The sequence below is a fragment of the Colletotrichum tamarilloi genome (assembly GCF_030869305.1).
Source record: "Colletotrichum tamarilloi strain Tom-12 chromosome Unknown Scaffold_53.1, whole genome shotgun sequence".
NCBI classification, from domain to species: domain Eukaryota; kingdom Fungi; phylum Ascomycota; class Sordariomycetes; order Glomerellales; family Glomerellaceae; genus Colletotrichum; species Colletotrichum tamarilloi.
In genome coordinates this window covers 19652-42466 of record NW_026849436.1, presented here as the reverse complement: position 1 = coordinate 42466, position 22815 = coordinate 19652, and the positions used below count along the sequence as shown (strand labels likewise).

Genomic DNA, 22815 nt, shown 5'->3' with positions numbered 1-22815 from the left:
AAGCACAGCAGTTCCCAAGCCGATGTTTTCTGTAGTGAGCCCTTGTTGCTCATGGCGGACGATTCCCAGTCGGCGTACTCTGCCAGTCTGACATCGATCCACCGTTCGGCAAGTGGCCCAAGGAGTCCGAGGCATTCTGGAAGAAGTTCAATATGCCGGGTGAGGAACATTTCCATGACCCCAAAGACTGGCTCAACTTTGGCGTCCAACGTCTTCAACGAGAAGAAAAATTCCGGTATTGTGTGTGGAGTGGAGGCGCAGTACCCTGAGTAACAACTTGGGCACAAGTCAACGTCGGCGCAAATTGTGCATTGATAGGATAGTGTGGGAACGCGATGACTACAAATGTCGCAGAGAAACTCAGCATCCCCGCTTTCGTGTCTTAAAGCCATTCTACAGATCCGTGCTTGTTCGATGCTGCTTGAAGAGTGTAGTAGTTGTAGACCTGCTGCAAGAGCTGACAACTCGAGGCAGACTTGTGATTGATTCTCCTTTCCTGAAATTTGAAGCGACTTGACAGCACCAGCAAAGTCTACGATGGACTTTCTTATAGCATTTGACACGGAGCTTGCGTCTAATGGTGCTTGACCGGAAGCATGCTCTCTAAATGCCTCTAAAAGTGCTCTGTTCTGCGTTGCGTAATCCAAAGCCCGTAGGCCGAAGCAGTCTTTTAGCGTTGGGTCCGCACCGCTCATGAGAAGTTCTTTGGCGGTCTGTACGTTTCGGTGTATGGAGGCAACAAGAAGGGCATCTTGCTGCATCCGCAAGGCCAAGAATCCAGATTGAGGACGCAAACCCATGCCCAGAAGCTTCGCTGCTGCAATGAAACCCGGGAACCCGCGGCGAGCAGCCTCCGTCAACGGGTCAAAATTTCTCAAAGATGTTCCTGTAAGAAAGAAATTATACCTGCGTAGAGGTTCGAGCAGACTCCCCAAGCCATTGATGGCCGCACAGTACACATTGTCATAAAGTTGTCCGTTGGCAGAATGGCTGGAATCTAAATCATAGAAAGATTGCCAATCAAGAGTCTGTAGGGCAATCCCGAGTTGACTTGAGGGCTTCGTCACCATCGAAGAGGTGTCCGAAGAGATATCCAAAGATCTTGTTGTCAGGCTATCGCTTGTCAACACTGATTCGAGAGCTCTTGATGAGCTCAATGGATCTGTAGGTGTGGCCGATTTTTTACATTTGGGATTTCCATACTCGAGTTCAAGTAGTCGCTGGAGCAAAGTCTGATCGCCTGCCAAAACTGCTGCTTGAACAAGTGTAATCCCTCGCTTGCTTACAATGTTGGTGTGAGCACCATGGTCCAGGAGATGTTCGACTATGCTCACGTGCTTTTCTAGCAACGCAACTAGAATTGGGGGCTCTCCAAAACGATCGTCTACTTTGTTCGCATCGGCACCCATGCGCACAAGGTATTCGACCACATTCTGATGCCCAAAGATACAGGCGATCCATAGAGCTGAGGATCCATTTAGATCCCGATCCTCTATAGACTTTGGCGTGATGAGTCGCTCCAAACAATGCGAATGGCCATGCAAAGCTGCTAAATGTAGTGGAAGTCTTCCTCTCTTGTCCTTGAGATGTAAAGAAGAGGAGTCAGCTTTGACAATCAATTCGATGGAATCCTTCGACCCATGTGTAGCAGCAATATGCAACGGTGTCAAGCCATCGCTGTCTTGCGCATTGATATTCGTGTCAGGAAACAACCTGAGCAACTCGGATATAAAACACCCCTGGTTGTTCAAGGCTGCACTGTGCAACGGTGTGCTACCATTGGCATCTTTCATATGCACACCAGAAACTGTTGCAATTGAAGACAGAAGCTCGGTTCGACCATGAAAAGCGACATAATACCATGCTGTTCTTCCCTGGTGCCCTAGTTGGTTCAGGTCCATATTGTGTGTGGTGAGGAGTAATTCTGCAACATCTGAGCACCCCGTTTCGATAGCAATATGCAACGGCGTGTCTTGCATTGAATTGCAAAGATCGGTACGGGCGCCTTGGTCGATTAAAAGCTTTGCAGCTGCTGACTGGCTTTTGCGTAGTGCGCAGTACAGCGGCGTGTTCCCATCGATGTCAATACAGTCAATCAGAGTTTGGCCAGCAGTAGAAGTGAGAATCAACTCCATAACCTCTAGTGAGCCAAACATGGAAGCAACGTGAAGGCAGCTCGACTCGTCTTGCAAGTTGCGCGCATGTATGTCAACGCCATGCTTGAGCAAGGTGTCAAAAGCTCGAGCGTTGTTGCAGTAACATGCCACCAATAGTGGAGTGTCACCACACTCTGTTCCTTGGTCCATGCTCGCTCCTCGACTGATCAGAACACTCATAATCTCTTCTAGATTTCCTTCTGCGGCATAATGTAGTGGAGTCTGACCGTGAAACCCTCTCTCTGTAGAGCATTGCGCATTCACATTTGCGCCAGCATCGAGAAGGGCTTTGACCAGTTCGACTTGATCATTTTGCACCGCAAAATGGAGCGCGGTCTCATTGTTTCTTCCTCGGTGATTGACGTCCACTTTGTGCTGTAGCAAAGAGGCCGCAAGTTCGGGGTTCATATGCATGGCTGCCATTATGAGAGGTGTTTTGCCATCAACGTCAGCTACGTCAGGCAGAGCACCAAGTTTCAAAAGACAGTCTAGGGCCCGGCTCGAGCCAGCTACGGCTGCTGCGTGTAAGGGGGTCTCTCCAGATATGTTTGAGGAGTCTTTATCGAATCCCATTGCGACTAGATCGATGATCACGTCTTCCCAATCCTCTTCCGAAGCGCTGTGTAGCATCCAAGCACCGCACGATTCGAGAAATGGCTGACTGAAAGTGTAGCTGCCAATGGCCTCCAATGCTTCGCGGTGTTTTCTCAACAACCATTTCGTCATATCTTTCCACCCATGAAGCACCGAGTACTCAATTGGCAGATGGCCAAAATCATCCACGCTATTTAAGAGTAGGTGAAGGTCGGACATCATGTCCGCAACTTCCCGAAGATCGAAAATAGCGATGATGTGGAGAGGCGTTGGATTCCTTGGGGACCATGATCCAACTATAAAGTCTTGGAACTCAAGGATCTGGATCGCTAGCCTTAGCTTATTTCTGCTGTCGAGAAATTTTGATACAAGGTGATTTAGATGAGGAACACCGTGCCCTTTGGCTTCGTGAAAGTGATCGCCCCAAGATGAGACGGCATATTCGAGCAACGGATATTGTCGAGAAAGCCGAGAAACATGTTCTGCAGAGAGTACTTGGACGTTTTCAAAGTTCTCAAAGTTGATGTAAGTGAGGCAAACTTCCGCCAGAATCTCGTTCGCTTGCGACTGGAGAGGGCCATACGTCAGGAGACTTGGTAGTTGAGATGAGAGGAAATCCTCCAGAGAGGCATGTCGGAGTTGATAGAATCCGTTGACCTCGGTGATGAGATCCGCACATTCTGTTGCTAATGCGAGATCGCTCAATAGTCGCCCACGTTGCTTTATATCTGTTCTTCCGGGTTTAACGGAAAGTGCCTCCAATAATTCGAGCTTCGACAAAGGACGGTATGCGTTTTTGACCCAAAGTAGAGCCCTGAGAGCACGATCTCTTACGTGGCTTGAACGGTGGTCGAGAATCTTTTTAAGCTCTTCGCCATAGAGCTCATCAAGTCCTTCCGTTTTGTCCCCGAGGGTTTCCAAAATATCCTCAACGCTTCCAATTTCTCTGAAGTGCCTTGACTTGAAATGAACCCACAGAAAAAGCCCGCTAGCTTTGTTGAACATGATCTTTTTGATATCTTCAAAGCCTTCTCGTTCATCGGGCGATGGATCACTGTTGATCTCCTCAACTTTGAATGAAATATAGGCCTTGATGTCCTCGTTATTCGCTCCCATGTCGATACGAATGGTGGGAAAGTGGGCAACAGCGGATCTGATGGCAGTGTAGTCTGGGCGGCTAAAGATGAGTATCTTAGTGCACACTCCCGAGTCTTTTGAGTCGGCTAGGCTGGCAAGAAAGTTGCAAAAGTCGGCAAATTGGCGATCTTCAAAGCGGCTACACTCATCCAAGCCGTCTACAACGAGAAATGTGAAGCGCAGGCGGTTGAGAACAAGTTTGATGCCTTCTTTTAGTTCGCTTCTAGAGAGTTCTTCCTTGCTTCCAGCGTCGGCTTGTCTCGTCAAAGTTGGAATGCCTTCTGAGGCAGGTAGCTGCTCATACAGCTGTCCCAAGATTGTGCCCAGCAGATTGTTGTACGTCAGTCTGGTCTTTGTCTGGTTAGAGGTGCAGTAAGCGTACGCCATGGAGGACGTCGCTTGTGTCGTCACTGGCGAAGCCAACTCGCTGATCACTCGGGCTGCCAAGTGCGATTTCCCAGAACCTGGTTTGCCGTGTATCCAGAGCAGGTCCGAGTTGACGCTGTCCTTCCAGAGTCGGTACTTCTCATTGCGGAGAAGCCAGTCGCCAGATGTAGGCACTCGCCTCTCAAAATGATTCTCGTGGATATCCCCGAAGTTGACGTGGGGAAGCCAGGCGAGGAATCTTCGGCGACTTTCGTCTAGAAAAGGAAGTTAGAAACTATCATGACTCTGTCAATCTCCTGATCCTGGCTTCTCACTATTTTCTTTATTCCTGGCTTCTTTTTCGCGTAGAGGAAGTGCTTCCAGGGACTCTTGAAACTTTCCGCCGAGTACTCTTTCGATGTTACCGACTCCAGCGGTAAGAGATTTGATATGTCGAGCGTTGACAATTCTTCTGCGCTTCTCCAGAGCACCCAGATGCAATTTGAATTGATCATTGATGTCTCCAAATTTCGAAGCAAAGTCCTGACATTGTGCCTTCATCGCCATGATGAACCCATTTTTCTCTCTGCCACGTTCATCGTAAAAGGTTCTGACGACTTTGATGCAGGTTTTGAGGATATCAGTAGCAAGCATAATCTCACAAGCTTTAATGTCAGGATCGCTTCCCGTCAGATCTTCTTCCCTGTACTTATTGATGATGTCAATCTCGTCGCCCATCCACTCGAGCATTTCAACTAGCTTGTTGTGGTATTCTTCCACCCTGTTGGTGAAAGATACGATGAAAGTGATTCCACCAAGTATCAGAGATGTAGGCATCGGGCTGACCTGGCCTGCACCTTCTATCAGGGGATGCAGAGACTTGACCAGAACGTGGATAGGTCTCATTTTCTCGGCTAATCTGGAAACTTTGCTTGAATCCACAGAGCTGGCTACGGCGCGTGACAGCTCTACGACATAGTCATCGTAACTTTCAGTTCGTGAACTCCTCAGAAGCATATCTCGCTGTTCTGGTTGTAGCTTCTCTGCTTCCAAAAGCCAAAAGTGTATGGCGTTGTCGGTACTTGGATCTCGGTTGCTCTTGCGCCCGGTGGCTTCTGGGGATTTTCCACGTGGGGACATGGCCCGCAATGCGTGAAGTCTATTCATAATTAATCGCTGGAATGGAAAGGCGAAGCTCGATTCGGGCGCGATCTGTAATTCTCGTAGATCGCATGGAGGAGCCGACTCTGATGGAAAGAAGCGATGAATATGTGTAGGGTCGAGTGAGCGATAAATGCGAAGCCTGACAAGGCAGACCATTGAGGCTGAGCTTTTGATGAGAGGGTGACAGCATACCAACAAGCGGTCGCCTGTAGCCAGTCAGATGGTGAGTACTTCTGTATGAGTGATAGGCTTTGACGCAGGCTGACACACGCCGCATTCAGTCGAATGAATTGGCGAACAGTTCCGCTCATGCCAGACGAGTCGTGCTAGAACACATTCGTGTTTGCCTGCGCGGTTTCATGTCATCACATGTGAATTCTATGGAAGACACAGCGTGAGGTGGTTTATTGAAGTAAAGTGCAGTTGTGTTAAATGCATGGAAAGCTGCACGTAATTATCATTGCGCTTCGTAACTTCCAACATGAAGGCTTCACTAAAATTTCACTGGTCCTAAACCAGCTCAGACCTTTGATTTGGCTCCAACATTCTCAACCACTTCAGTATTGCCGCCTCCGCTCTTGACCTCACCAATAGTATCCATGTCATCGTGATGGATAACCTTCTCAACAGCACCAACAGCCTGATCGGCAAGAGCTTTGTCCTCAAACACTGATAAAGCACACTTGTCAGCCATCTTTGCAACAAGATTACGCACCAAGCGGGGCCATCGAGAAACTTACAGAAAGCCAACTCCTCAAGCGTACGTCCCGCAGTCTCGGGGAACATAAAGTACACAAACACGACCTCGAAGGCAAGCCAGACGCAGTAGCTGATGAGATATCTCCACGACGCCTCCTTGATGCCAATGGGGTTGACGAAGGTCGTGAAGAAGCCGGCCAGCCTGCCAAAGAGCTGGAAAAGCGAGATACCGCGCGATCGCAGGGCGTAGGGCCACAGCTCGACGAGGTAAGTGTACGTTAGGGCGTTGTAGCCGATGTTGTAGCAGGGCGAGTACATGAAGATGAAGAAGATTGTCGCGACGGAGGCGGACTGGTTCTTGTAATCGTTATCGAGGGCGTGGACGGCGCGTTCCATTGAGATTGTCCAGCTGATGTAGCAGAGGAGCTGAGGAGATTGTGAGCGAGTGGGAGATTGAGATGAAGTGTGGGAAGAGACATACCAGCGAGATTGTGCAAGCTAGGTACATGACGCGACGGCGGAAGGTTCGCACGAGCATGGCTACGGTGAAGCCGCAGACGAGGGACCAGCCGGCGATGCCGAGGTTGATCTTTTGCTTGACGGTGGAGTCGGTCAAGCCGATCATCTGGAGCAGGTCACCCAAGTAGTATCTATGTCCCCCTATATCAGCCATTGCTCGGATGAAGATTGATGAACAGCATCGAGATACTTACGAGATGAGTGTATTGCCGGACCACTGAGTGAAGAGGCCCAACATGGAAGAGATGAGAGCACGGCGGCGCATACCCGCCGTGTTGAGGAGATCCATCCATGACTGCTTGGAAGCTTCCATCTCGAGGGTAATGACGGTCTTCATCTGCGCCATCTCGGCCTTGACGAACTCGGAGTCGCGATCACCCTCGGCGTGGTACTTGATGAGGATATCGTGTGCTTCTTCGCTTCGGTCTCTAGTGATGAGCCATCGGGGACTCTCTGGAAGGAAGCTGGAAGCATGATACGTCAGATTTATTGAAGAAGCACGCGGTTATATGTCCCTTTGGGAGACCACTTACAAGACAAAGGTGATTTGCAAGAGAGAAGGGCAAATCTGAAGGAGAGAGGGGATTCTCCACGCCCAGTTGCTTGCGATGTTGTTGGTGCCGAAGCAGATACCAGCGGCCACAATTTGACCAACGAAGTACGCGACGTTGAAGCTGGAAATCGATCAGTCTACTCACTCCGTCCCACGAAGACTTGAATACTTACAGAGAGGTCAGAACAGGACGTTCCTTGGGATAACTCAATTCACCAATGAGAGAAGAGCCGGAGACGATACAAGTCGGGATACCAAAGCCGAGAATCATGCGGGCAACGATGTACATGCCAACTTCTCAAAGTTAGTCTTCATTCGAGTACAGTGCGGGCGATAAGACGGCCAAACGTACCATGCTGAGAGAAACCCTGGATGAGTGCTCCAACAACCATGACCAAGCTGCCGCCAAAGATGGACCATCTTCGTCCAAACCTGTCGTTCACGATGGGGATAAAGGGAAGAGACAGAATGGCGCCGAGGGAGTACGCAGCGGCGATGATACCCTTCAAACTGCCCTGTGGATCTCCAAAGTCTATCAAATCTTGTCAATTTGAGTTCCCGGGCGTATCCACTGGACCAACTTACACTCTTTCCATGATGGCACAATCTGCAACGCATTGATCATTTGCGAATCGAAACCCGACGTCAACTCGATACCCATGCACGTTGGGAAGAGCATCAGGTAGAGGTATCGCAGGTTCGGCTTCTGGTACCACGGCACCTTGTCCTCCTCTGAGATGCGGGTCAGGATTGGGTCCGCCGCCCCGGTCTCCTGAGCACGCTTGATCTGGACCATTGTGAGGAATGAACTGCGGCTTGCGGAAGAAGACGGTAGATCGGTCAAGAGAGTCTCAGCGACGCGTCAAAAGGTCTAAACGGTGACAGTTGATGAGGATGGGATAAGGAATAAGTAGTTCTCTATCCAGTAGACGGAAGTATATGTTACCGACTCCTTGTCGCTGAGCGTTCAAGGGTGTGTGTTTATTCGAGGGCGCACAACTCCAACGCTTCTCTAGTGTATCCGTAGACTCTCTCGCCTCTCACTTCCGACAAGGTCCACCCGGGTATTTTGTATACCTACACACTGCCGTGAAGGTTTTACCCCATGTTTGAATACGTCCGACCCTATCAACACATGGGCAGTTTCCGGCAGAGGGAGAACCAGAGGAAGGGCTAAGGCGGGACAGCGGGAGAGGGAAGCGGCGCCGGCCAGGATCCCAGGTGGCAGAAGGTCCGAATGAGATGACTGTTGCATCGGAGACACGCTCACAAAGAGCCGGGGGCCATGCTTCTCGCCAAGAAGTGCCCAGGAGGTCGGGGTTGGGGTTGAATTGAGAATGCTGTTTGCATTTATCCATCCAGTGAGGAAACCACGTTCATCTCAAACAATGGAGCAACAACCACTCAATGATATGCGGGGAAAGCTTCCACTCCCCCACATGGTCTTTGCTTTTCCCCATGGGCTGTTGGTCAGATGGTTCGCTGCTTAATTTATGGGCATGGGGTGTTTGGAGGGATTGTGGGAGTCCAACTCCGCATCTCCGCTAGAACAACTTGGATGGTTTGGGGAACGGCCAGGAGCCAAGAAGGCTGTTTATTGGTTAGTTTTTCGCCCGTCGCTTACGAAAAACGAAGGAACAGGATCAGCATCAGGTTTGTTTTCTCGAGGTGCTTGGCTTGGCGGTGACTTAATCAGAGGATGAGGGTGGAGGGGAGGTTGGCGTCGTTACCGTATTCGGTCATTCGGGATGGCCAGAAGCGAGATTTCGTATCCTGTGCCGAGGTCATGACGGAAGTCCGAGGAGTGGAGAGTCTAGGCAATTCAATCTCTTGGAATCTACGACGATAAGTCTACGGATGCTATGAGCCATGAACGCCTTCCTAGAAGTATGTGTCTTTGGAGTGAGAGGGTTCCGTCGAAACATGGTGTATCCAATGCTTTTATTGCGCAGTTCAACTGTCCCGATGAAGGTCGGGCTACTCCAACCACATTGCAGGTGCTCATGACTGATGCCGAGAGGATTTTCAGCGCAGTAACGCGGCACAGCTCGTCTATTCACGGCGAGCTGTGTAGGATGCGGACGAAGAGAACCTTCCTGCATAAGAGGAATCGACCTGTCGTGTCACCGCATGTTCTTGGGGTTGGAAGTCGTGCTTACCTCTCCCGCCGGCCGGGCAAGCGTTTGTCTGTGTGTTCATTTATTTCAATGCAATTGGCGAAGTTCCTACGCCTTGTGTATTCAAAATTCTGCCCACCACACACTGTCCTCACTTGTCATTGCATCGGGTCCGACCCCATTGTTCATGTTCATCCCAACGTTGCGGTTGACAACTTGGGAGTCATGCAATACCCCCCACTCTACATATTACAGTACCATTCTAATCCATACCGAGTACCGACTGGCCTCCTCGGACTTGGAGACGGAACCCGCGTGTCAGCGGCGAATCGGAGTGTCGAAGCTATTGGAACGCGAGGATGCAAGATTCCATGGTCGACCTAGCCGGGTAAATATCAAATACTAGAGAGGATGCGGCGGGGTGACAACCTCTTCTCCAATTCCCCCGTGCCCTAGGAATTACCCTTGAGCCACGACGTCGATCTTGACCCGGAGGAAGGGTGAGGCTTTGCGGGGAACCGTCAACGGCAGTTCATTGGATTAGAGCCGGATGCTGTCAACCATCCTGAATGAGCTCGAGATCGCAGGATATGACTGGTGTTATCACGTTCTTAGTGTACGCCCGATCACAGGAGACTTAGCAGGCTATTTTGTATTAAGTCTTTTCCATCCTTTGCATCCAGCAATGAGCCCCTGGTAAGAAGCCAGACGGGACATCACGCGGACAAGAAGTCCTCCGTCCAAACCGAATAGAGGACAAACAAAGGTCCTCGACATACTCCATCTCCCCCACAAAACAACTCACAAACACTTCCACAATGGGTTTTTGAATCCTAGCAGCAGCAGGGCAAGGCGGTAAAACAAAAGACCACACTCTGCCCCTCCCCCCAATCCCTCTACCGGCATCGCGGGAGACCGGGGGGATAAGGGTGGTGGGGTACGCCCGTTAACCGTAAAGCTCAGAAAGAAGGGCCGATTGCCACGAGGGATCGGGACTAGATAATCGGGACGTCGTCCCTGGATTTCGTCCCTCTCCCAGCTTCTGCTTTTTTTGATCTCTTGAACTCCGAAGGGATCTTGGACTTCGTTTTTTCTGCTTGTTGCTTGGCTATCTGGCTTGGCTAGGTGAAAGCTTCAAAGTGGGGAAAGAGGAGGAAGAAGACCCAGTCCGATACATGATTCTTTACGTCAACCCGAGTACTCCCGGCTCGAGCGCCCTGCCATCCGAACGATTTCGATATCCGATGAGAATTGCAGAAGGGAGGCATGGACTGAGAACCCGACCTACTTGATACCGGCGGGCTTGGGATAAGCTTAATTGCTAGGGAAAGCAAGCTGTTTGGAGCGGAAGTTCGTGCCGGAACCTTCAATATGCTATGGTAGTGAGGGGTGTTTTGCCTCCTAGGCGTCTGTTAACACCACAACGACTGACGACGACGACCATGGTCAAGGACCGCAAGGCAACCTCTCACAAACCTCGTTCTTTACAACACGCAATCACAATACCTCAACCTCAGGAGAATGTCAAAGTGAAGCCTGCAACCCACTCTCACGGCCTCTTTTGAAGTACCTATAAAGCAACACTCCACCAACCCTGTCTTTACAACCATAATGGCTGCGACGAGAGGCTTTATTGAAACGTTCCACTCCTCAGCGGCACCGGCGCCCGATAACCTCTTGTTAAAGATGTTAAACTCAGGCCACGGAGATCGATAGTGATCTCCGAAATATCGAGTGCGGCGCTGGTCCATAGCATCTCAAGCACTATCGTCAATAAAGCGATGATCCACGGACCCCATCTTCACAGCTACAGTAGCCATGACGAGAATTTCTATCAAGATATTTGGCTCTACAGCAGTGCGGCGCCCACCCGCCGCTTGCTGAAGATGTCAAATCCAAGCTACTGATATTGATAGTGACTTTCGAAGAGTGAGTGCTGGCATCGGGTCAAGAGAACTTCGAGTACTAGCGTATATAAAGCGATCCTCCACAGACCCCATCTTCACGATCCACAATAGCTGCGACGAGAGCTTCGATCGAGACGTTTGGTTCTACCGCAGCGCGGCACCTGCCTGTCTCTTGTTGGACAAGTCAAATTCAACCTACTGATGTCGATAGGTAGCGGCCTTTGGATGTTGAGTCCCGATGCAGGTCCAATGAACCTTTGGGTAACGGCGTGGGTTAAGACTAGGGCCTAGCTAATACTAGCTTGCGTCATCGTATTTGTGAGTGCTTACGACGAGGGGAGAGGGGAGGATAAAAGAGAGATAGAAAAGGTAAAGAGAGAAAGAGGGGTTAGAAGGGAGAGAATGAGAGGCTGGAAATGAATGATAAAGATGATAGAGAATGGATGACAGGGCAGGCTTGTTCTGTTTACCAGCATCGTCACCGTCGCCAACTGCCTCATCGACATCCATTACGTCTCTACCCTCACTAGTCTCACCATCTTCTCCACCAGACTCACCAGTCTCGCCAGTCTTACTATCTTCGCCACCATTTTCACTACTATCGTCGTCCTCCTTGTTATAGCAAGACTTCTGGCGGGGGTGCTCATGGTCAAGGTTAGGGTCATCGCTGTTACTATTCGAGTCGGAGTTTGTGGCGCCGTGCTTTGTCAACATCTCAAAAAATCTCCTGGATGCGTTAGAGCGATGGAGAGGGTCATCATTCTTAGAGATGATGGAAGTTCAGTAGCGTAAATGATAGACTGAACGACGGAGATGATGAAAACATAACTCAGTGATATAGATAATAGAAACTCGAAGATAGAGATGATGGAAACCCAGTGCCATGAATGGTGGAAATTCAAAGACAGGGGTGATCGGAAAGAAATGACGAGACATGAAGGAAGTTCAATGATGGGGATAATGGAGGAAACAAAATAGAGGTAAAATAAAATTAGAGGTAGAGATGATCTAAAACGAGAGACAAGAGATAACGGATTCATGAGAGAAAGACGATCATGGTAAAAGATAGATTGGAGACTGAGAGATAAGGAGGATGAAAGGGCAAGCAGAGAAGACGAGGAAGGAGGAGCAGGGTAAGAAAGGAAAAGAGCTCTGCTTCACCTCGTCTCACCTTACCTTCTGATATTTCCTTCATCCCCAAGTTGGTCTTGAATAGATCTAATACAGGGAAGTCATGGACGTTCCGGATGACTTAGTTCCGATTGACAGGTATCGGTGCTCAGCCTCAGGTTGGTAGCCCTCAACATACTGACCACTTCTCAATTGTAGTCACAGATAGATTTATGTAGACGATGACAGTAGTCTCGCAGATCACACAATTCATCAAATAAGTAATAGAGTATAGCAATATGCATCATGAACAAGAGGCGATGGTCATTACTCCAGTGCTAGGAAATCTAAGGATTTTTTTCTTTCCCTCTTTCCACTTCCTGCCAGCGGTTTGGCCACACCATTGCGTGGGGACATATCCGGTCCCCGTGTATACCCATTTACTTTCATACAAAACGTGATAAGAAATCGCAATCTCATTTCGTCTCACGAACAACCTTGTCGACCGCCTTGGCAAAGTACTCGACATTCCTCGTGTTGAGACCAGCCATGCTGATGCGGCCGTTCTTGGTCATGTACACGTGGGCGTCCTCGCGCAGCTTCAGCACCTGCGTCTCTGACAGGCCGGTGAAGCTGAACATGCCGATCTGGTCGGTGATGTGGTTCCAGGTGCCGGGGGTACCGAGCTCCTCGAGCTTGGCGCGCAGGACCTTGCGCATCTCGATGATGCGGCCTGACATGGTGCGCAGGTTGTCCTCCCACTCGGCGAAGAGCGCGGGGTCGTTGAGCACGGTGGCTGCGACGCGGGCGCCGTACAAGGGAGGGTTTGAAATCTCGGAGCGCTGAAGGATGGCGAGCTGGGAGGCGATACGTTTTGTGGTCTCGGCGGCGTCGGAGGCCGGGGCGGTGACGAAGTGGAAGCAGCCAGCGCGCTCGCCGTAGAGGCCAAAGTTCTTTGCGAAACTCTGGGCGATGAGGAGCTCGAAGCCCTGTTCGATGAAGTAGCGCACAGCCCAGGCATCCTGGGCAAGGTTGCCGGAGGCGAAGCCCTGGTAAGCGCAGTCGAAGAAGGGGAAGTGGTTCTTCTGGAGCATCAGGGCAGCAATCTCCTTCCACTGCTCTTGTGTCGGGTCAACACCGGTGGGGTTGTGGGCGCATGCGTGAAGAAGGATGATTGAGCGCTCGGGAGCGGAAGACAGGGTAGACTTAAGGCCCTCAAAGTCAAGGCCCTTTGTCTCCTTGGAGAAGTAGGGGTACTGGGCAATAGGCAAGCCGACATTGCCAAAGATCTGGTTGTGGTTGGCCCATGTTGGGTTGGAGATGTAGACTGTGCGGTTGCCCTTGTAGAACTTTGCAAGGAAGAGTGCGCCGAGATGGACGGCACCGGTGCCGGAAATCGTCTGGACGGAGGAGGTGCGCTTCTCACGGATGGCGGGCGAGTCGGCGCCGAGCATCAGCTCGTTGGCCTTGCCGGTGAACTGGGGGATACCGGCGATGGGAGCATATTCGTGGTTGAGTTCGGGATCGTTGCGGAGGATCTCGTCGGCCTGTAAAGTTGCATCATGGCGGGGTTAGCGGGGGTGGGTAACTTGTAAGGGGCAGGCCAAAAGTGGAGGAAGTGGGATGCGATGAGGGGAAAGCTCATCAAAAATAGGATGATGCTGCACATCAGCTGTTGTGCCGCCGATGCGTGACGCAGCCGGGCTTTGCCTTGCTGGAGCCGGAGGGGCCGCAAGCAGGGTCCGTCTCCGGAGGGCATTCACACAACAAGGTGAAGGGGGGAAATCAAAAAAAGAGAATGATGACGCACCTTCTTGACGACGGGGAGAACCCAAGGCTTCGCATTGTCATCGCGGTAAGCTCCAATTCCCTGGTCTGGTTAGCAAAAGAGCTCAGAACAGCATCAAGACAGCTAGCTGCTGCTGCTGCTTGATGAATCAAGGGTTCACCCCACCAAATCGACCTTGTCCTTGCTCTGGTCTGCCCTGTAGGCGGCCATCAAGCCAAAGAGGGGATCCTCAGGAGCTTGCGGCACCGTGCTGGCGGGGAAGTTTGTGGTTGAAACGGGCGCCATGATGTGTGATGCGATGTTGCGTATTCTCGAAAGAGTAGAGTTGTTCTGGGGAGAAGAGGAAGAAGAGGAAGAGGCCGAAGCTGATGAAGAAGAGGAGGAATCACCGGGCATTTTCAGCGTCGGAGCTTTCGTGAGAAGGGGGAACGAGTCAGAGGCGGGGGGGGAGGAAGGGTCTGTCTGGGGGTGGTTATTATTATGGCATCAAATAGTGGTACGATTTAGACGGGCGAATGGGAAGCTTTGCGATTACAGGCGCCAACCGTTTGTCCAGGCGTCTGAGTCTCTGAGGTGACCCAAGTACTCCGTACCTGACCCAGGTGGGCAGTGAGAATGGGAGCTGGGTCACCGGTGTGGTCGGGGTGTTTTGGGACCTTCCATGGGACCTTGGGGTGAGAGGTGCCCCTTCTGCCCGGGCTCCCGGAGGGGTCACCGTGTCACCCGACGCTTCGAGGTTGGACGGGGAAGGGGAAGGGGGGAAGCGGACATGCGCCTCCATAGACGGGGGGGACTTCCAGCTAGGGCGGGAAACGTCTAGGACGTCAAGGAACAGGGCAAGCCGCAAGATGACATGTTGCTGAGGTGAGGGACAAACGGGCTGCAACTGCTTACCTGGGGGATGAAAGACGGGGGGCTTGGTTGGCGCGGGAGCTAAGCTATCCCGGAAAGACCTGGACGTGTTAACTAAGGCACCGTTCTCCGTACAGCAACGCTTGGGTCTGGCCGGGTGTCTCGTCCTCACAGCGCGGCGCTCCGGGAGTTGCAGAAACGTACAGAAAGGTTGATGTGGTTGCAGCGGACGGGCGGGCTGCAGAATACAGACACTAGGTAGGTATGTACAGATGCAGGGCGCAGGCTACACTGTACGGCAGAGCAACGGCTTGGATACGGGGGGTTGGTTGGGTACGGAGGAGTAGTGGAATCCTGGATGAAAGGGCTAAGATAGTGATGTTTTGGCTCGGACGATCGGAGGGCGTAGTTTTTGTGGTTCGGAAATTCTGGCTGTCTGAGGCCTGAAAAGGTGGCAGAAGAAACTCGAGAAACAGCAAACAATCGAGTTTGAATGGAACCTGGTGACGGAGAAAAAGTACCACTGTGACACGTCCAAGGTTGGGTTTTGGGGCAAAGTTGTATCAAATGGGATCCACCAGGTGCGGGCAGGATAGTCAGGTCGAGGAAGGTATTTCGTAACGCCTTGCTCGAATCGGGTGCGGATAGGCGGATTTGTCTGCAGAAATAGATTGATTCTGTGTTTTTCTGGGCAGCTGGGCAATTGGATGCGATGTCTTGCAAGTTCCCGGGATGATGAGGCAAAGAGAAAAGATACCGAAAGTGAAGAAATCGGCGAAGTGTCGGGCAATGGTCGGGGATTTCGTTTCGTTGTTTCCAGGTTTGGCAGCAGCAGCAGTGGCAGTACCTTCCCTTCAGTGTCTTGTGCATCGGCGGGGGAAGGAGCGCGCCTTCTTCTTATCCTCTAGCTGTCGGCTCCCCGCTGCTTCCCCATTTGCCCCAACCTTTCCCAATTGCGCTTGTGAGGTCACCCGTGGAGGGCGGGCCGAGGTCTCGGGCTCAACCCCATGACTCTCCAAACTCTCCCATTTGCTGCCAGATTGTCATCGCGACTCGACGTTTGCTTAGTCTCGTAGTGTACTCCGTAGTACAGATTGAAGTTCATCCCGGTTTATCTTCTTGGATTCCTTCTGAACCGTTGATATCGGATGGAGTGCATTGCCGAGCCACTTCAGACCAAAGTAACGAGATCATCTCATCTTGTCTGTATAACGGACTGCAGCTTAACAGACGCACATTCATCTTCCTTCATCTTACACCACCTATTTGGAGATTCACGCCTTGACTTGGGATCAATACCTACACTACGAGGGTTTTACGGACAGCACAAATTTAGAGCTCGGCAACTTCCAGTATAACCGCAAAGATGAGACCACTCCTCGGTATTGCAACGCTTCCCCCCTTCCAAAACACCGCAGGTACCGAGAACCGTTTCGCATGTTCAATATCGTTAGCAGCGCCAATCAGAAGCTCGCCTGCCGCAAGCTTGCCCAGACACTCGCCGAAGCTCCCCCGGCATCCCAGCTCCGTACAAGCCGTCCCGGAGAACACACCGCGACAACGCTTCTTCACTGTGATAAAGCGAACCTGTAGTTTGCTTGCGTAAGGTGCTAGATAATGTAGGCAAGGCAGATCAGATTATCAAATGCTCCTAGCGCCCGAAGACCAAGGCATCAGTCCTCTCATTTTCTCGTTCGCTGGATTTACATGGCTTGCAACTAAAAGGTCACCTGCACTTGGTCCAGGCTTTTTGACGACCCGGCATGTGACGCTGCTATCTATAAACTTTCACATGTCTGTCAGCCCAACCTCCCACCATAGAAATATCGTCCTGTGATTCAAGCCATGGAATACCTACTCAAAATGCTACCTCAATAAGTCAAAAGTGCACAACTCTACAAGACTGAAAATCAGAGGTGAAATTTGGCAGACCACGATATGTGGTGCGTAGTACAGCCAAGACAATGGTTCTCATAGTATTGTATCGCCAAACTGGGCAAACTCCCAGCCAAGCTTCTATTCAACCCAATGCTCCCGGCCTCACAACTAGATAATCAAGTCCCAAAGAATCAAAAACGTGCACAACCCCGCCGACGCGAAAAAGGTATACCTCGCCGCGCTCGGTCGCTGCGTCGCCTTCTTCAGCTGCTTGTTACCACCGCCCACGTCCGCCGTAATGTTTTCCGAGTCCGCCACGAGTTGCTCAATATGCGCAGACTGCGTCGCCAAGTTGCCCACCAGTAACGTCTGCAGCTCTGCAATCTCAAGTAGCGATTTCTCCGCCGTCCTATTCATAGGCACCAAGTGGTTAGCGATGCATTCCGAACGAATCTTTGGGCGACTTGTAGTGAAAAAATGCCGAGGCATCGAAAACATACCTGACTTTGTCCAGCGTGCTGTTGTAATGCTGCAGCATATCCTGATTCCCTTTCTCAAACATCTGGATCTGTTCATCCGTAAGGCCCTCTCGCGGGTCATACGATGACGACGCACCCTCGTCCCCGGGCGGCAGACCAGCCTTGCCCGTCGCCCCCTTGTTGGCAGCAGCACTCTTCGCCATGGACTCATAAAACCCGCCCAACTCGGGCATCGCCCCGCCGCCGCCCGCCTTCGCCAAAACACTCCTATTCTTCTCCATCTCCCTCGTGAGCCTCACCTCCATCATATCCTGCTGCGTCCTCCCGCACCGCTGCAGTCCCAACCTCAGACTCTGAATCACCTCGTCGCGGTGCTGCTCAATCGTCCTGGCACGGGCCTCGGCCGCCGCGTGCTCTGCCGTCTTGCCCTTGCTGCTGCCGCTGTCATTGTCACTCGCTGCAGCCCAGGCGCCGAGGGCACCGAGCCTGCTGGCGTACTTTTTGCGGATGACGGCCGTTTCGGTTTCGCGGCGGAGGAGCTCTGCTTCGTTGAGGGCTGTGATGCTCGCGTTGAGCTCGCGGAGCATTTGCTTTGCGTTTGCATCCACTTCTTCGCGGTCGCGGTCTGTTAGGTGACGTTGTTGGGTGGCGGCGGCGGCGTGGATGTGTGTTTTGCGCGGTTGCGCTGTTGAAAGGTAGGCTTGTCGGACATCTTTGAGTTCGTTGTGGAGGTTTGTAATGTGGGAGTTCTGGATGTCAAGGTGTCAGAGGCATACAGTTCTCAGAAACAGAGAGGTGGTTTGGTAGAGACTGACTATTCTGTAAGCCTCCTTGAGGAAGCCGTCAATTGCTTCGAGACTGAGCTTCTTTTCGGTGACGGTGGGCGCATTGCGCTTCCGCAGGAGGTCGTTGAATGCTGGTGTAATGTCCATTTTGGGGAACCTATCGCACTTTGCCGTGCGGCTGGGAGAAGGGAACGTTTCAATCTGGAAGCAATTACGTGGTGTTGAGGAGCACCGGAATCCGTAACATCACGTCGTTCAATCCTGTGGTCACATCCTCGCTACCAGCTGGAGATCTGGAAAGCTGTTCTCCAATGACGTGGCTTGGGTTCTCAGGTCTCACTAGCCACATTTGTCCCCTCGGACTGGGGGCTGGTGTGGCTGTTTTTTGGACGGATTAGCTAAGCGGATTAACAGTCAGAGTTCGGGGCTGCATCGGCAGGTCGGCAAGGGCGTCGGCAGGGCGCACGAGCCAACCCCTCCACAACAACGAGACCGAAGCTTGCAAAAGACGCCAATTGTGACGTCCATCAACCACTTTCGACATCCTCGTTGAAAAAAGGACCATATTTGAGAACGGGATTCTAGAAAAGGGCTGGACATTTGAAGTGAGGCTGTCCGATCTCGGAGTGAACCCAATACATGCTAGAGTCAAGCGTCTCTAGCTATTGCCCTCCACCACCTAACTAAAGGCGCAATGATGAATCTTTTAGTGCCATTTGTCGAGGAACACCAACGGATCTTTTTTTGGCTGCGATCATCTCGCCCGATACCGCACCGATAGACACGTCCCAGAAGCCGCCTCGGTCAATGCTGGACGGCACCAGCTGCCCAAAACGGGCGGGCTTTTGTGGAGGTATGGCCCGGCCCGGGCGAATCATAAAAGCTGTATGTTAATCGCGGTCGGTCAGAGGCCGAGTGGTGGAGGCCGATCTGGTAGCGGAAATAACATCATTGTTGTAAAGCTGGGTAGGTATGCGGCAGGGCGGCAAGATGGTCCCGCTTACGGATATGGACTACTTGCAAAATCTACATAGGCAAGCAAGATCATCCATTTTTGTGAAGTTTACTTGCTCATCTTCTCCGGTTTAATATTACTTCAATTTATAGTCTTTGCTATATCACAAAAGAGTATCGTGAAGCGCTGTCAAGCAAGTGTCTGGAGACGGCAACGGCAGCCAAGCTTCAATCTCCGTTCTTCTCCCGCCTTGTCATCTCTCTGTATCTTTGCTTGATACGGAGATGCCGTCTTGATAAGTATGGGACAAGATGAGTTGAACCACATAGGCCAAATGGACTTGGAAAGGAATCAAACAGGCCTAGACACAACATCTCCGAGTCCGTCCATCATCCAGGCCTCGTCACCAAGCGACCCAGAACTCGCCAACGAGAAATCACATAATGAAGTCTCCTCGACCGAAGACCCCAACCCGGTCCACGATCAAGACGACCCCGAAAACCTCACCAGCCAGCCCAGCGGCCCAGCCTACAGCGTCTTCTCCCCCTCCACAAAGCGCTGGGTAGCCTTCATGGCCTCCGTCGCCTGCTTCGTCCCGCCCATGTCCGCAAACATCTACTACCCGGTCCTGGCCCCCATCGCAGACGACCTCCACGTCTCTGTCGCCCTCATCAACCTCACCGTCACCTCCTACATGATCCTCCAGGCTATATCCCCGACGCTCTTTGGCGATTTCGGCGACATGGCCGGCCGCCGCCCGGCCTTTCTCGTCGCCTTCAGCATTTACCTAGTCGCCTGCGTCGGACTCGCCCTGCAGCGCGACTACGCTGCCCTCCTCGTCCTCCGCATGCTGCAGAGCGGCGGGAGTAGCGGCGCCATTGCGCTAGGGTTCGCCATGGTGGCTGATATCTCGGTCAGCTCGGAGCGGGGCAAGTATATGGGCATCGTCGGCGCGGGCATCAATATCGGCCCCACCATCGGCCCCGTCTTGGGGGGCGTCTTGACGCAGTATTTCGGCTGGGCGTCCATCTTTTGGTTTTGCGTCGTGCTCATCAGCCTTTGGCTTGTCCCGTACGCCCTCTTCGTCCCAGAGACCTGTCGCGGCGTCGTGGGCAACGGCTCCGTCCCGGCTCAGTCGTGGAACCGGCCCCTAATCGACCTCATCCGCCGCCGCCGCCGTAACCGTAGACACCAGGATACCGGCGCTCTTTCTCAGACCGAATCCATACCAGCACACCCTCACCGCAAACTCCGCTTCCCGAACCCAATCCGCTCCGTCAAAATCATTTTCGAAAAAGAAATGGCCCTCGTCCTCGCCTACAACAGCCTCCTCTACGTAGCCTTCATCTGCGTAGCTGCCACTCTCGGCACCCTCTTCCGCGAAATCTACCACTTCAACGACCTCGAGCTCGGCCTCTGCTACCTCCCCTACGGCGCGGGCTGCGTCGTCGCCAGCCTCGGCCAGGGCTACGTCCTCGACTGGAACTACCGCCGAATCGCCTCCAAAATCGGCTTCGCAATCGACCGCCGCCGGGGCGACGACCTCCTGAAATTCCCCATCGAAAGGGCCCGCCTGCAGCCCGTTTACCCGGCCGTCGCCGTCGGGCTCGCGGCGCTGACGGCTTACGGGTGGGTGCTGCATTACGAGGTCGGCGGCGTCGCGGCACCGTTGGTGCTGCAGGGTGTAATCGGGCTCACGATTACGGGGTCGTTTAGCGTCATGAATACGCTCATTGTGGACCTTTTCCCGAACGCGCCTGCGACGGCGACGGCGGCGAATAACCTGGTGCGGTGCGCCATGGGCGCTGTTGGGACGGCGGTGATTGAGTACATGATTCGTGGGATGGGGAGGGGGTGGGCGTTTACGTTCCTGGCTGCCTTGTGTGCTGTCTTGAGCCCGATGATGTTTTTGATAGCGAGGAAGGGTCCCGTGTGGAGGAATGCGAGGCGGATGAGGGAAGAGGCGTCATGATTTGGTTTGAAGTTGGATACAGCCTTTCGGCCATTGTAAAAGAGACTGGCCTTTTGGGCGTTGGGTAATAATATCAAAACATCTCAGTTCTAGTTTCAGGTCCAGGAGCGGGTTCAAGTTCGTCTCTCCTGGAATTGTGGTTTTCTATAATTATCACCGACTTCCGGTGCCACATGATCCAGCCATGTCAGAGAATGATCGACACTCTAGATGTTTTTGAAAACGTGATATCCAGGAATAACTCAAAGTTGAACCTGGGGGATCATCTGCTATCGATAGAGGCTCACAAGCTTGGACCAGACTTGTGTTTTCTTTGCGAACCACCCTCGCCAGGGTCAGGCAAACGCGGTCAAGACATAACAGCAAAATAGAGTCGACCTAGCTCAGGTAAGCGTAAGTTTGTTTTGTCTCACTGTCTTGTGCATGCGCTCGCCCAATAAGATAAAAAAACACGCATACGCTGCTACTATGTCATCCATCCCTTGGAGGCTGTTAGCCATGTCTCAGAAGCTTTAAGAGCCGCTAAGTGGCTCGCTGTTTCGCTTGACTCTAGACTTCGATGGGCTGCTAGGTCTTGAACGTTGGAATAGCTGCGTTGCCGGACCGCATCCGGCATCGCTAACGGTCTGGTATGTCGTGGCTGTTGTGGAAGCAAGACCATCGGGCCCAGCTTCGGGTTGAGATAGGAGCAAACTCCGAGCTCAGAGTTCATGCTTACAGCATCCCTTTCGTTCCATAGCCTCGACTTCTTTGTAGGCGTGGTCTCGGAAACCCCTCTTTTGAGGTAATTCCTGGCCATAACATCGTACAGAGTATCGTATGGAGTACCGAGTACACGTACTGCCGTGGGATGGGAGAATTGCCGTGAGTTGCGTACCACGTAGATTATACAGAGATCTCTCTGTTCGGCTAGGGCGCTTGGATACGATGACAAGCTCCAAGAGAGATGTAGACTCTACGAGCGGAACTACCAGCTCATGCTGACTGACAAAGTTGTTTGTGTCGCTGGCCAACACTAGGAGGCGAATAGGTTAGCGACTTGGCATCAGAGTCCGTACTTCCTGTATGAGCATGCGCCGCTGCCCGATGTGGTATAAGGACCATAGGCGCCGTTGACGGTCCTGAGAAGAGAATCAAGACCGCAGATCAAACACTCTATTTCATACCAAGATCAACAAACGATTCCCGTCACTACAATGCACCAGCAAGTGAGTTAGTCCATTCAGTAGTGCCTCGGTCAGAAGCTGAGTTTTGTCTAGACCAAGTCGAATAAGCCCACCTCCAAAGGAGGATCGGCATCGATGAAGCAGCAGACCCAGGTGGCCCAAGAATATCCCAACCCAGCCCATCACCAGGCCAAGAGGCATGGCGTCTCTAGACCAGAAACGAGCATCGTAAATGATCCACATCAATCGAATTGTCTTTCGTTCAAAAAGAGAAAGAACCGAACGAATATGGTTGCTGTAGATCGTCCATGGCCTAGGGGAAAGGAAGCCCAGCAGGCTAGGCTGGATTCTTTCAGCATGACGTTCGATTCATCTGTACATGACCCATCGCAGCGTTGGTACTATGACGATATGGCTGATCAGCCTTACAATGCAATAGGCGAAGTCGAAATGCCTGCTCGAAACTCTGATGAAATACCGACCGGTGGAGAAAACGACAGCGTCTGGGTATATGAGCCTGCGACTAGCAGTAGCATCGTCTGGTATGGCAGTGTACAATGATGCATAAACGAGGATAGGGACAGAAAATTGGTTTGCGGTAATGTGGTACTGGATAT

At 52.1% G+C, this 22815-nt stretch overlaps 7 protein-coding genes across 7 annotated transcripts; 2 read left to right on the top strand and 5 right to left on the bottom strand.

Annotated features, from left to right (window-relative positions):
- Positions 1-1020: 1020 nt before the first annotated feature.
- Positions 1021-5393, bottom strand: CTAM01_10820 (uncharacterized protein; the record flags this gene model as incomplete). Its single annotated transcript, XM_060526832.1, has 3 exons — positions 1021-1113; positions 1287-4528; positions 4589-5393. 3 exons carry the CDS (start codon positions 5391-5393, stop codon positions 1021-1023), a joined length of 4140 nt encoding a protein of 1379 aa, XP_060378480.1.
- A 544-nt stretch (positions 5394-5937) lies between these two features.
- CTAM01_10819 (uncharacterized protein) lies at positions 5938-7984 on the bottom strand (the record flags this gene model as incomplete). Its single annotated transcript, XM_060526831.1, has 8 exons — positions 5938-6086; positions 6158-6542; positions 6598-6766; positions 6830-7099; positions 7169-7309; positions 7362-7482; positions 7541-7720; positions 7774-7984. 8 exons carry the CDS (start codon positions 7982-7984, stop codon positions 5938-5940), a joined length of 1626 nt encoding a protein of 541 aa, XP_060378479.1.
- A 4814-nt stretch (positions 7985-12798) lies between these two features.
- Positions 12799-14507, bottom strand: CTAM01_10818 (aminotransferase class I and II; the record flags this gene model as incomplete). The annotated part of the gene is made up of 3 exons (XM_060526830.1): positions 12799-13869; positions 14133-14192; positions 14277-14507. 3 exons carry the CDS (start codon positions 14505-14507, stop codon positions 12799-12801), a joined length of 1362 nt encoding a protein of 453 aa, XP_060378478.1.
- Positions 14508-15131: 624 nt separating this feature from the next.
- Positions 15132-15833, bottom strand: CTAM01_10817 (uncharacterized protein; the record flags this gene model as incomplete). Its single annotated transcript, XM_060526829.1, has 1 exon — positions 15132-15833. The coding sequence occupies one exon, from the start codon at positions 15831-15833 to the stop codon at positions 15132-15134; it is 702 nt and encodes a 233-aa protein (XP_060378477.1).
- A 1176-nt stretch (positions 15834-17009) lies between these two features.
- CTAM01_10816 (SNARE-complex protein Syntaxin-18) lies at positions 17010-18252 on the bottom strand (the record flags this gene model as incomplete). The annotated part of the gene is made up of 3 exons (XM_060526828.1): positions 17010-17250; positions 17342-18069; positions 18136-18252. The coding sequence occupies 3 exons, from the start codon at positions 18250-18252 to the stop codon at positions 17010-17012; spliced, it is 1086 nt and encodes a 361-aa protein (XP_060378476.1).
- A 1142-nt stretch (positions 18253-19394) lies between these two features.
- CTAM01_10815 (major facilitator superfamily transporter) lies at positions 19395-21032 on the top strand (the record flags this gene model as incomplete). Its single annotated transcript, XM_060526827.1, has 1 exon — positions 19395-21032. The coding sequence occupies one exon, from the start codon at positions 19395-19397 to the stop codon at positions 21030-21032; it is 1638 nt and encodes a 545-aa protein (XP_060378475.1).
- Positions 21033-22333: 1301 nt separating this feature from the next.
- On the top strand, positions 22334-22759 carry CTAM01_10814 (uncharacterized protein; the record flags this gene model as incomplete). Its single annotated transcript, XM_060526826.1, has 1 exon — positions 22334-22759. One exon carries the CDS (start codon positions 22334-22336, stop codon positions 22757-22759), a length of 426 nt encoding a protein of 141 aa, XP_060378474.1.
- Between the last annotated feature and the right edge of the window lie 56 nt (positions 22760-22815).